This window comes from Zootoca vivipara, chromosome 2, assembly GCF_963506605.1.
Source record: "Zootoca vivipara chromosome 2, rZooViv1.1, whole genome shotgun sequence".
NCBI classification, from domain to species: domain Eukaryota; kingdom Metazoa; phylum Chordata; class Lepidosauria; order Squamata; family Lacertidae; genus Zootoca; species Zootoca vivipara.
Genome location: NC_083277.1, coordinates 102,907,446 through 102,920,202, shown reverse-complemented (window position 1 = coordinate 102,920,202; position 12,757 = coordinate 102,907,446). Strand labels below are relative to the sequence as shown.

At 39.8% G+C, this 12,757-nt stretch overlaps 1 protein-coding gene across 6 annotated transcripts in view; it reads left to right on the top strand.

The window, feature by feature from the left end:
- The window catches only part of CEP112 (centrosomal protein 112), a 196,765-nt gene that overhangs the window by 28,709 nt on the left and 155,299 nt on the right, over window positions 1-12,757 (top strand). For all 6 annotated transcript variants that reach the window (XR_004691856.2, XM_035104028.2, XM_060271977.1 and 3 more), the window contains exon 9: window positions 12,068-12,154. Coding sequence is in view for 5 of the 6 variants with exons in the window: in XM_035104028.2 (XP_034959919.1) it covers window positions 12,068-12,154 (87 nt within the window). In the remaining variant the exon portion in view is untranslated. The remainder of the gene's footprint in view (window positions 1-12,067; window positions 12,155-12,757) is intronic.

The window sequence follows — 12,757 nt, the reverse complement described above, 5'->3', positions numbered from 1 at the left end:
CCTTCTGCCCCACCTCCCATGCTCTACCAGAGTGTCCTTACAGCATTCAAGCAAATACTTTTTGAGAGGATGCTAGATCTTCTTCCAGTAAATACTGGAACCGTTTAAACTAAGGTTACCAGACGTCCCCGTTTCCCAGGGACAGTCCCTGGATTTACCAAATCAGTCCCCTGGCAAAATCCATTGAAGTTGAAAAGTGTCCCCAGATTCATTGAAAAAAATCTACAGGTAGTAACCTTAGTTTAAACCATAGCTGCCAAGTTTTCCCTTTTCTCGCGAGGAAGCCTATTCAGCATAAGGGAAAATCCCTTAAAATAAGGGATAACTTGGCAGCTATGGTTTAAACCCAATGACCCCAGTCCATCCTGGTGAGGTGCTTCAGAAGGATTCCATCTCCCAGGCCAGAATATCCACTAGGGCACCAAGGCAATTTTATCACCAAAGTGAGGCTGTGGAACCTGATAGAAATGGATTCAGGTAATCGCTTTCTTCCAGGAAAACCAATTTGTGATTTAGTAATCTGGTTTTCAAAGAAAAGGCACAAGAAAGTCTTTGGATCCTGGCCACTATTTGAACAGAGCCTGATTGCGTTAAAGAAATAGTGCCCTTGGTTATCTGTAGAACTAATGAACAGAAAGTCGTACTTGAATATTAAAGAACAGAAACTTGGCAAATAACTCATTTTATACCGAAGTTAATATAACCTGCTCTTGGACTTCTGTGGTTTTCTTTAAAACTGCAACATGACACATGGTTATATATTCATAAGTTCTACAGAAGTCGATAGAACTTAATTATGTGTAACTCTACAGGATTGCAGCCAGTGTTTTCATAGATTAATTCAGGGAATGCAACCTTTTTTTTAAAAGTATAATAGCAAGTTGTTCCATTTGGGGGTGGTTTTTTTATAGTTTTGAGTCTATGTTGTTCTTGCTGGTGGCTGCTATTCTGGTACTTGCTCCCTTTTGGAATATATTATATAGAATAATTAAAAGTGACTGCTCCCTTTTGATGTCTTTGCCATACATGTAATGGAATCTTTATTTTCTGAGATGACATCTTGGTATTGAAATAAACATCCAGATTCTACCACATGTGTACATTTAAAGGAAGGAACCTCTCCTGAACCTGTTCATATACTGTATCTTAAGATTATTCTTAAATTTGTTGTGGTTTTGTGTCTCTTCCACACCCTGAGTTATTTTTTGTTGTCTGACGATAGCTCACATGTATTTTAGTGTGTGGTTTCTATAAGAAGCTTGCAAATACAACATGCTTTGGTATGTAGTTTAAGATGTGACTAAATGGCAACCTAGCTAAAAATGAACAGACATACGTAGTAAGCAGTCCCATGGTGAATGTATTGTGGTTTACCTTCTGCCTGTCCCACCCCAAAGTGTCAATACTTACTATGCAGAGTTGAGCTCAACTTTTCTGCTGAAGAGATGGCAGTGTTTTTCTGTACGTACATTTGGAATTCTGAACGGATTCATAATGAACTTGGGCTTGGGAAGGAACATTTGTGACTAAAATACGTTCATCTTGTATACAAGAAGTTCACCTATAAATGTGTTGCTCTCTTCAGTTTGATAACTTTGTGATGTCCTGCATTCCTTGAAGCTAGGATCAATAATTTCTTGTAACAACTGCATCTCATTTGTCACAGTGCAGAATCTCAGAATAAATATTTTCTGCTTGAAGCACGTTAATATTTATTTTGATGCTGTAACCATGGCATGGCTCAGAACAAATTCTCTATTGTCCAGACCAGGATCTCTTGATTGCTGTACATTGAACTATTGTTGCACATTGACATCACATGCAACATCATGAGTATGAGGCAGGTAGAGATGTGATTACAGAACACAAGATTGAACGCCCCCACGCAACAAGCTGATGTGCAGGAAGCTCAGTCCTACTAGGAAATGCCTGAACCCTGTTGAGGGAGGAATTCAGTCTTGGTCAGTTTACGTGTACCGAGAAATGGCTGCCATGCCCAAGCTTTGTGCAGTATTTTCTCCCCCCCCCCACATTGGCAGGCCAACATTGAGAGGTGGGCGGAACAACCCACATGCCCACTTGACATCAAGATGGCGTCAGGTGATTGACACGTGAGTGGTCCTACCCACCTCTCACTGGGGTGAGAGAGATAAAGATCATACTCACTGGGCCAAAACGGTTTCCCACCTCTGCTGTACAGTGACTAACTGTGAAATGACTGGCTGTGAAGGTCAAAATGTACAATAAGCAGCGAGAGGGGTCTGGAATGAAAGACTTAAAAATAAATAAATCCCTACACAGCCATAGTCTTTGCTGGGTTACGTTAGGAAAATCAAAACTACCCAGCCATTGTGACTGGTATATGGGAATATTACTAACCTATGTCACAGTTAAGAATACAGAGGAAATAGAGATTGCAAAGTATTTTGTAGTTCAAAAGAGGAAGTTTCCATTCTTTTAATTATATTATCTAGCTCCCTACATTTCTTTTTGTTCTTGTTAACTTTTCTTTGTATCTGCAAAAAGCTAGCAGGTTTAAAGAAAATACAGTTGTGGTATTGCTTTTTGGTGTAAACTCAGTAATAACAAAGACCTTTTGCTTTATAGTACAAAAGTGTACTCAAAGATGAAACTTTATTCAAATGGAATAGTTCTAAATATAGCCCTTTTTCAGAATAGAAACTGATTGGCATCAAAATGGACTGGGTTAAATGGGATAACTGGCTCTTTGCTTTTAACCTTTCCCCTTTGTTCATAAACCATTCCTGCACCTGTTTTTACCCCCTAACAGCAAACATATGGCCTTCTTCAGTGATAGATCTCTGAAAATATGAAAGTTACCAACCAGCAGATTTTATTAGCTCTTTTTTGTGTACTTTTGACATCAATTCAACTGTTGGATGACTGTCATCAATTAAAAACCAGGGGTTCAAATAAGCCAGGAAAGAAGAAACCAGCAAGAGCATACTGGTTTTCAACAGCTCTAGAACAACTGAGAACAGATGGTAGAAGTGGTTCATTTTGAGAAACAGGAAAGTTCACTTTGAATTCCACCCATTCTGAATGCCACCCACCCATAAAAAGAAGGGAGTAAAGTTCTTATTTACATTCTGAACAACATGAAACCAGACATATTTCTGGAAATTGGTTTTTTAACTTGTATGGAATAGAAAACAAGTCTGGCAGTATAATGCCAGTATTATTTTAGTAGTTATAAACAGCTTTCAAACAATTGATTTAGTTGGTGCAAACTGTGGGGTTTTAGAGCCTTTTAGTGTTCCTGTTTAATTTTAAGGCTTCCATTCCATTCCATCTTGTCATATTTTGGATTGCAACTTTAAAATTCTCTAATATCCCCCCTGGAAGTAAGGAATAAAGAAATGTATAATTTTTAATGAAACTTTTGCTAAGCAAAGATAAAGCTTTTCTGTTTTTTCTTAGTCTCACTAATGAAAAAAATTAAATATTTTTGAAAGATAAGTTCCTGGCTGTTCTAGCACTGTGGTACAAATATAAGAATGAACCAATTTCATGTTCTGGATACTTCATAGTTATTTATACACAGTGTAATGCCATCTTGTGGTTGAATAATTGCATGTTAGGTGAAAGTACTGACTAAGTATTACTTTCATTACATCAAGGGTGCTTTATGACCATAGGGCAAATCAGGCTTTGACTGTGCTTTGATCCTCTGAATATTTCTTGCTGAGTGATGGACTTTGCTGTTACCTTTGTGGAAACTTAAGCAGTGTATGCTTCTGGGGGGAAATCTTTAGATATCTTTCCGATTTAGAACTAGAATCCTAGTGCATCAAAGTAGCATTTGCAGCTGAAATATCTCACCTCTTTCTACCTTCAAATTTGAATCTTGGTAGCTCACATGGCCGGACAGATATTGCAAGTCTTACTGTGAATTCCCCCCCCCCCCAACTCCAGAAGAAAGTCACAAATCACCTGTTATCAGTTGATGTAAGACCACCACATTAAACACTACAACTGTAGGGTTACCCTTCCCATATCAAGACCTCCCCTCTCCCTACTTGGAGCAGAGACCAAGTCAAGGGTATGCCCTAAACTGTGCATTGGTCTGATGACTACCTGAGCTATCCAATTGAGAAGGGAAGGAGGGGTCCTCTACATGCATATTGAAATTGTCCAGGACCATAGTCTTTGCTTTCTACAACACAAGCCCACAGAATACCTCAGCAAGGCCATTGGGCAGCAGGGTGTTGGGTATGTGATCTGTGATCTGTGGGAGAGTTTCTCCTGCAAGTTCCAAAGGCCTCAGAGGCCTGCTTTCGTAGCAACTTGGTAGAGGGATTTTAGTTTGGCTGCTCCTGTTCTGTGGAGATGCAACAGGTGCCCACTATCTGGAAGCAACTGAAGATATTTTTGTTCCGACAGGCTTTCCTAGCTGTGTCTTCACCATAAGTGTCTGCCTTATATGTTTTTAGTTTCATTTTAAATGTATTTGCTGGTTTTAGTTCTTTTGAACTGTTCTGAATTATCTTCAATGTACAGCACCTTGAGCTTGAGAAAGCTGTTTAGAAGGCAGTTAATAAATAAGTGGTGGTAATAATAAAAATATACTCAGTAGCATTCCCAACCTGTCTCCAGGACTCCATGTCAGAAACACACCCTCCCATCTAGGTTGTAAGAGGAGAGGAATGTGATCCACTCTCACATTGGGACTTTTTCTGCCTATCCTCTCCTATGTGCCCCCTAAATCTGCCCTGGAAGGTCAAGGGAGCCCCCAGAACAAGTTTAGGGGGAAGGGGGATCCTTTTGCATAAGTGGACCTCAGTCTACACAAACACAACCCACTTTACTCTTCTGAGTTCCACCCAGTGTTTTCAACATAGGTAGAAAGTATTGTGCTGCTGTTTCCAAGGGACAGTTTGGTCGCCATTGTTGCCATCCTTTAATGTGATAGTGAAAAGGTAAAAGGTTTGGATATCATAAGGCAGGTTGTATGGAGAGACAGAAACAGCAGGGGAGCGGTAGCCAATGTGGTGCACTTCAGATAATGTTGGACTTCAACTCACATCATTGTGGGCAATTGGCTATTCAGGACAAGGTTGATGGATTGGGAACTGTACTCCCAACAATCTATGGAAGTCACCATGTTGGCTTAGTAGAGGGTTAGACATTGTTTGGACAGGTGGGAACAGGTATGGATTCTTCAAATTTATTTCTTAATTTCCAGGGCATGGGAAACCTATTAAAATGACAGTGAATTATAGTTTATATCTGTTGATGAGGAGACATTCAGACCAATCAAAAAACAAAAACTGCAGACCTGGACCATTCCTGAGTAAAGTGCATAACATGGGATTTAGCATCTTCATCTGGGGTAATCTGTTTGAAAAGTGTTATTGGCAAAGTGACTTTATGGAAGGAAGGATTGTGGATGGGGGAGTGCAGACTTCTTGGGAATATAAACCTTTAGTTTAAAATATTTTTTCCCCAGGGTTGACATACATAAAACATTAGAAGCATGAAATCTTAGGTGGCATTTTCTTTTTGAAAACTCTCCAAACAGACATTTATATTAATAATGAATAGGTAATAGTTCTAAATTTTTAATTTTGAAGTACAAAAAGATGTAAATTTTTAAGTTTTCAAAACCAACACTCATAGGAATTTAAAGTGTTGCTTCTCTGTGGAAATTAAATGGCAAATGTAAAGGAAGGCTGTTTTTTTTCCTTCATTCAGGCTGCTTCCTCTTAAACTGCAGTAAATTTTGAATAAAAGAAATTGCATTGTTTACTTCTTCAGCAAAGCATCAATAAATTACCACCAAATCCTTAATAAACAAGCTTACTAAAGGTGCCATTGTTGGGTAATTCCATTGTGACCAATCTAACATATGCAAGCTGCTTTACGTAATATTTTGTGTTTTAGCTACTTTTATTTCATTCCAATTAACATTAAACTTGTTGTTTAATCAAGAAGCATGCCACTGGTCGTTTGACTGCTTTCTTTTTTTTCTTTTTCTTTTTTGAAAGCTGTGACCCATGTAACAGTTTTACAACCTCAAGAATTTATCTGTAACTTAAGTGCTTTCTCTAAAAGTGGCAAATGACCCCTGGCCAATGTTATATGTGAGAATTTGTTGATATAAACCTCCAAATAAGTTCCTCTAAAGCAAGATATTGTGCATGTGACTCTTTGCTATGAATTCAAAATTTGCAGACCAGTATCAAGTCCATGTGAGAAGTTGTAACGCCTTCAGGAATTTATACTTAGCTATGGCAACACCCTAATAATATGGTTCCGTTCAACTCAATATTTATCATTTCATTCATCATGTCACAGGAGTCCCCCCTTTTAAGAAGAATATTTCATACTAATGAATATCATATTGCATCGCCTGGCTAACAAAGGTTCTTTTCATTGTGCCAGTCTCAAACTCAACAATAACAAAGTTGACCACTGACATTAGCACTTCAATGACTATTTCTGCTTCTGTGCTCTATTTCAGAATAATAACATTTACCATAGGGACATCATTCCCTGAGTTTGTGGTGTCTATTTTAAATTGTGTTTAAAAATCATTTATTCTTTGTGTTCAAGACTGCCTTAAACCTTTCACAGGGTGATAGGCAGGGCTTTTTTCCCCAGCAGGAACTCACTGTAACTCAGTTCTGGCTCCTGTCAGGAGGACGCTATTGCCATTATAAGAGAACAAGGGAGGTGCTCACTGTGAGTTCTGGCACCTCTTTTTCTAAAAAAATAGCACTGGGTGTAGTATTCCCTGAGGCCTGAGAGCTTCCCCACTAGGCCACTTACATTGCCGCCCACCTACACCTGATGCCATATTGGTAAGGGCAGGGCTTGACTGAAACGCTGGAGTCTGGAGGACTGTAAGCCCAAAACTGCTTTATCCAGCTCCCAAAGCACCCACCAACCAGCTGGTTGTCAGGAGCCTTTGAAGCGCTCCACAAAGCAGGAACCCAGTGCTAAGCAGGCTATCTCCCCCTTCACATTAGATGATACAAAGGGAGAGAGATCTTGCTGAGTTCAGGTGCACGAAGCAGGATCTCCATGCCCCCGTTAGGAGAGGGGGGAATCCTTCTTCGTACTGGGCTCAGGAAACCATTTGGTACGCCAGCAAGCTCGTTCCATCTCAAACTCAGTGCAAAAAAGGAAGAGGGGGATGTTCCAGTCCCTTTTCAGTCAGATATTCCTGTGATTTCAAAGAGCTCCAAAGGCTTATGCTCACTTTCCTGTTAATAGGCCGGATCTTACTGCAATCTTAAAGGGGAGAGGGACGTGCAAATTCTTGCAAAAGCTTCGGTGGTTCCCCCTCCCTCTTAGAGACTGTAGTGAGATTTGGCTTAAAGGAGACTCCCAAAGGCTTCTTCCCACTTTCCTTTTAAGACCATTCTTGTTCCAATGGGAGTGAAAGGGATTTTGACATCAACTTTGGCCCGTGAGACAGACCTTGATAAGAATCTGACCCATGGAGCCGGAAAAGTAGTCCTGGTGATAAGGTATGGTCTTTGTGTGGTAAGAGTCGTCAGGTCCAGATATTTGGGTAACAGCTGGCCTGGAAAGGAATTGGTAAAACTTTGTCCAGTGTGGAAGTCCATTCCCACCATGCCTTGAATGGAGTTACCACTAGGATTGAACTAAATAACTGTAGTTTCAGTTCTGCTCATGGTTTTGGGACTAGTTTGGTAGTCACATGAGCAGAAAAAGTGTCTGGTAACACTACAAACTAAATGAAACTATTTTGAAATAAGTGGTTTAATGTTCAGTCCAAAGCTTAAGCAAGCAGGATATTATGAAAATCCAAAAACAAGTTGTTGATTTTTTTTAAAAAAATGTTGTTTTATTTAAAAAGAAGCAAAGTGTGTGTGAGTGAGCACATAAAATCCATTTCATTGGTATCACTCTCAATAGCTTTAATTATAGGGAAAGAACAGATGTTTGACATCAGTAGTGTTTACATGCCCGTAAGGCTTAATTTCTTCATAGTTCTTTGTAAAGAGCATAAACAATGACAGAAACACAAAGGAATGAGCTGTGGCAATGATAAAAATTTTGCACTTGCAAACATTTCAGTATGGGAAGAATACACATAATAATCTAAAACATTATTACCGTTTTCTATTTTTATCAACAGTTTTGCCAGGAACAGTTGCTGCTTTTATCATGATTAATCTGCCAATAGCTTCATTGTTTTTCATTCTGAAATAAGACATAGGAGTATCATAATATTCTTTTGAACCTATTTTGGAAATGTATTTGCCTGTGTTTGGCACTAGGCCATTAAGCAAGAGGAGCTGACAAAGCTTACTATGTGTCAGCTATATAGTAAGAAACTAAAATGATCATAAACTGGTTGATCATAAACTGGATTTATTTGTTAGACTAATAATCACAATATAATTAACCAGCCTAACTTCACCGCATTCTTAACTTCAAAGGGAGCCTCACTTTTAGAGACACATTCCTTAAATTGGATTATCGATCACTTGCACCTGCAAATGCAACCACCTTGCGTTTTGTGATATCAGTTCTACATTCCTCTGTGTTTCTACAGTGATTTATGGTGGAAAAGTTAAGGCCAGTCTGTACTGAATTTCAAACCTTAAATTAAGCCTTAGCTTTATTTGGAGAAAGCCTAAATGAGCTGCAGGCTTTTTTTGTTTTTTTGTTTTGGTATGTGCTTTTAATTTCCTCCCCGGACAATAGTAGTGAGTTAATTTCTTTCTCCTGTACCTTCACACAGGGAACATGAAATGTTTGAGACCTTTCTCATGGTTACTTTCCTTGAGCCAAAACTTTGTTCTGAGTCATGCTGCCTTATAATATATGAAGAAGGTGGCCATTGTCATCTCAGAAAATATAAACTGAAGTTGTTAGGTGCCGCGTATTCCCTTCTTGTGGGACATATATGGATCTTGTAGCTCAAGGGACATTTATGGACGTTGGCTTAATTCCACGAGGACTTCAGCCGAATTTCATGTGAGCGGCAAAGAGGAGAAAAAACAGGGAGGAGGGACAGAGAAAAGGAGGAGGATAGAGAGTGAGAAAAAGGAGCTGACCTATTCACTATTTGTTCTGTTGGCATGTTGGCCCGCAGCAGGGAATGCAGCCATTGATTAAGAAATGTTTCCCATCCCTGGTCTAAAGTGATTTTTAGAAACCTACATTAAAAATTGCTGTGCAAGAATTCACTTCACTTTAAAGCTGCTTGTTCTTGATAGATGAGGCTGTGTGCTGGGAAGACCTGGGGTTAATTGGGGGAGTGTCTTGAAACCACACAGTATGTCCCTGGAATTTCACACCATCATTCAAAGTAGCTGTTTGGGGTGGGGCAATGTAGTGACTGTTGCAATGTAGGTGGGGCAATGTAGCTGTTTGGGGTGGGGCAATGTAGTGACTGTTGCAATGTAGGTGGGGCAATGTAGCTGTTTGGGGTGGGGCAATGTAGTGACTGTGGGGGGGTCTATTCCCTGAATGCTAGTAGAATGCCACTACATCAGGGAATAATAAATAAATAAATAAATAAATAAATAAATAAATAAATAAATTATTATTTATACCGTACCCATCTGGCTGGGTTTCCCCAGCCACTCTTGGCAGCTACCAACAGAATATTAAAAACACGATAAAACATCAACCTTTCTGGGCTTCTGTACCTGCTCCCACAAACAGAGAGCACCAGTTACAGGTAGGTAGCCGTGTTGGTCTGGGTCGAAGTAAAATAAAAAAAAATTCCTTCAGTAGCACCTTAAAGACCAACTAAGTTTTTATTTTGGTATGAGCTTTCGTGTGCATGCACACTTCTTCAGATACAGTGAAATAGGAGTCCCCAGGCACTTATGTAGAGAAGGGGTGGGGAGGGGGTGGGGATGGGGAGGGGAGGGGGGGATCACTCAGAAGGGTGGTGGAAGTGGGTGATTGACTGACTGATAGCTGTTGATGACCGAAAAGACTGCAAATGGTTTTGCATGAAAAAGCAAGGGTTGAGATGGCTGAAGGTCGCTTATCATGTATAATGAGATAAGAATCCGATATCTCTGTTCAAACCAGGTCCCTCCATGGTTTTGAGCTTGGTGATAAGTTGTAATTCAGCAACTTCTCTTTCCAGTCTATTTCTGAAATTCTTTTGTAGTAAGACAGCTACTTTAAGCAGATCTGCACTGGCAGCCTCATAGTGCTCCCAGTACCCACAAACTGGGTGGAAGATAGATTTCTTGAATTTCTACTGGCAGGGGAGCTGGGTCATAGATTGAGTATAGCTACGTTGGGGCCTCAGAACTTGGGGCCATGGAGATCCCCAACAGTGGTGGTAGATGCAAGCTGTGACGGTCCACCCAGATGCAGGTTCCTACAGCCTCTGGGACCTCAGCAGATAATGGTTTCCCCTTCCTTCCATTGACAGGCATGGTATGGGGTTATCTGGAGTGTAGCACCTGAGATGGTGCACTGGGTCATGCCTCATCAGATCACACTGCTGGCTTGTGGTGACCTATCATGTACATTTCTGAGCACAATTCAAAGTGTTGGTGCTGACCTTTAAGGCCCTAAACGGCCTCGGTCCTATATACCTGAAGGAGCGTCCCCACCCCCATTGTTCAGCCCCCATTGTTCACTGGGATCCAGCGCCGAGGGCCTTCTGGCGGTTCCCTCACTGTGAGAAGCAAAGCTACAGGGAACCAGGCAGAGGGCCTTCTCGGTAGTGGCGCCCGCCCTGTGGAAGGCCCTTCCATCGGAGGTCAAGGAGATAAACAACTACCTGACATTTAGAAAACACCTAAAGGCAGCCCTGTTTAGGGAAGTTTTTAATCTGTGATATTTTAATGTATTTTGGTATTTGTTGGAAGCCCCCCAGAGTGGCGGGGGAAACCCAGCCAGATGGGCGGGGTATAAATAAATAAATAAATAAATAAATAAATAAATAAAATAATAAAACACCTTGTGACATATTAGGCCTGTCTCCAGGATGCCTCACTTTTCTAGCAGCCCTGGCTGGACCACCACCCCACTACTGCCCATACCTGTAGGCACTTAACACCTTATTAGCATGCTGCAAGCTCCCCAGGCTGCTTGTTCACCTTGGTCCAGCAACCTGATGTCTAAGATTGTTCCTTCTGCCTCCTGGGTGTTTCATGGTATCCATCTGTTCCCTGTTTAATTTTAAAACACACTTCAAGAAGATATGTTGTAAACTCCTATAAAAAAAGTGGCATTTCTCACTTATGGCTATGGTAAACTGATTGCAACTGAGAAAATGTAGAAGACCAGTTTCAGAATCCCTTTAATATAAACTATTAAATTCTTGGGCAATATAAAATAGAAGAGATACAGTCTTGCCAAAGCACATACATTATTGTTGGCTTACACTGGCTGAACGCCCCCCTTTTAAAGAGTTCTCTCTGTATTATAGTGCTCTTTTTGCCTTCATTTGATTGCTTGTTGCATTTTGTTTTCAGCAATTATTTTTCAGTGTTAACTTCAGTGCCCAACATCCTTTTATAATTATATTCTAGTATTTGCATTTACAAGCATCTTGCATTTATTTAGAGTATGTTTGTAGACAATATGGACAGAATTAGCAAAAGACAAGGCAGGATTATTTGAAGGCGTTGGATATTTTTCATATCCAGAATCCTTTTATTCAAATAAAATATATTTGTATTTGCAGGTTTCAGTTTAAATTATCCATTGATCAGTTTTCCTATCATTGTTTTGCACCTTTTTTTGGTTTGCATTTTTATTTTTATTTTGCAAGAACTGTAGGAAGGCAGGGAGCAGTTGGGATGCTATTGCAGGTGCAATAAGACAAAGTTGGGAATTGACTTCTCTTATGCAAATTGAGACCAATATATGGGCACTTGCAAGTAGAAAACAGTTTGTTGTTGAAAAAGGCTATTTCTACTTGTCTAACTTCAGCTGAAACCATTTTCAGCAGATTGATATTTATTTGTTTAAATAAAATGAGTTACTTTAACTTTTACAATATTGAGCTTATTTTGGAGGTTGGTAAAAAAATAAATATTATTTTGTTTCTCTTGAAACTGATCAATATATTTAAATTTTCCATTTGCAGTTGGAGATGAAATCCAAACTAATGGAAGCTAGAATTCAAGAAGAAAAGCTTAAATTACAGCAGAAGCATGATGGAGATGTTCAGAAGGTATAGTATATTGTGGAAAAGGTTTGAATGATGATTGTATATGACATTGTAGTGTGCAAGGAAATAATAAAAGTAAAGCTTTTCCTTAGGCAGTTTATCCAGTATTTGGCTTTAAAATAGGATTCCATTGGCCATGTGAAACGCTTGAAAACTGATTTGAATGGGATTTTGTATATTGGAATAATAAGAATTTTTGGATGCAGCATTGTAGCTTGCACTGATCGTGTTAGTAGGATTACAAACTACTTGGCCTTGGTAGGCAGTTCCACTTATATGGAAAAATGCACATATGTGTTTGGTTGCGCACAAACACGAAAATTTGAACACTCCTAAAACCCTGTATTTTGCTACTGTAACCTTGTGGTGGTGCATGTGAGAGAGATTCTGCAAATGCCTTGAAGCCTGCTTTCTAAAGAGCTGTGGCAAAAGCTTTGGCAACCACGGAGGTAGATTTCAGTAGATACGGCTTGTGGCTATTTCTTTGTATTTGCCAGAACAGAAGTTGGTCCCAGTGGTGGTACAAGAGAGCAGGTTATCTCCAAACTAGTTAATCCCATGCCAGATCCTACATTGGTAATAGCATTTGGTTGTTGGAAACATTTC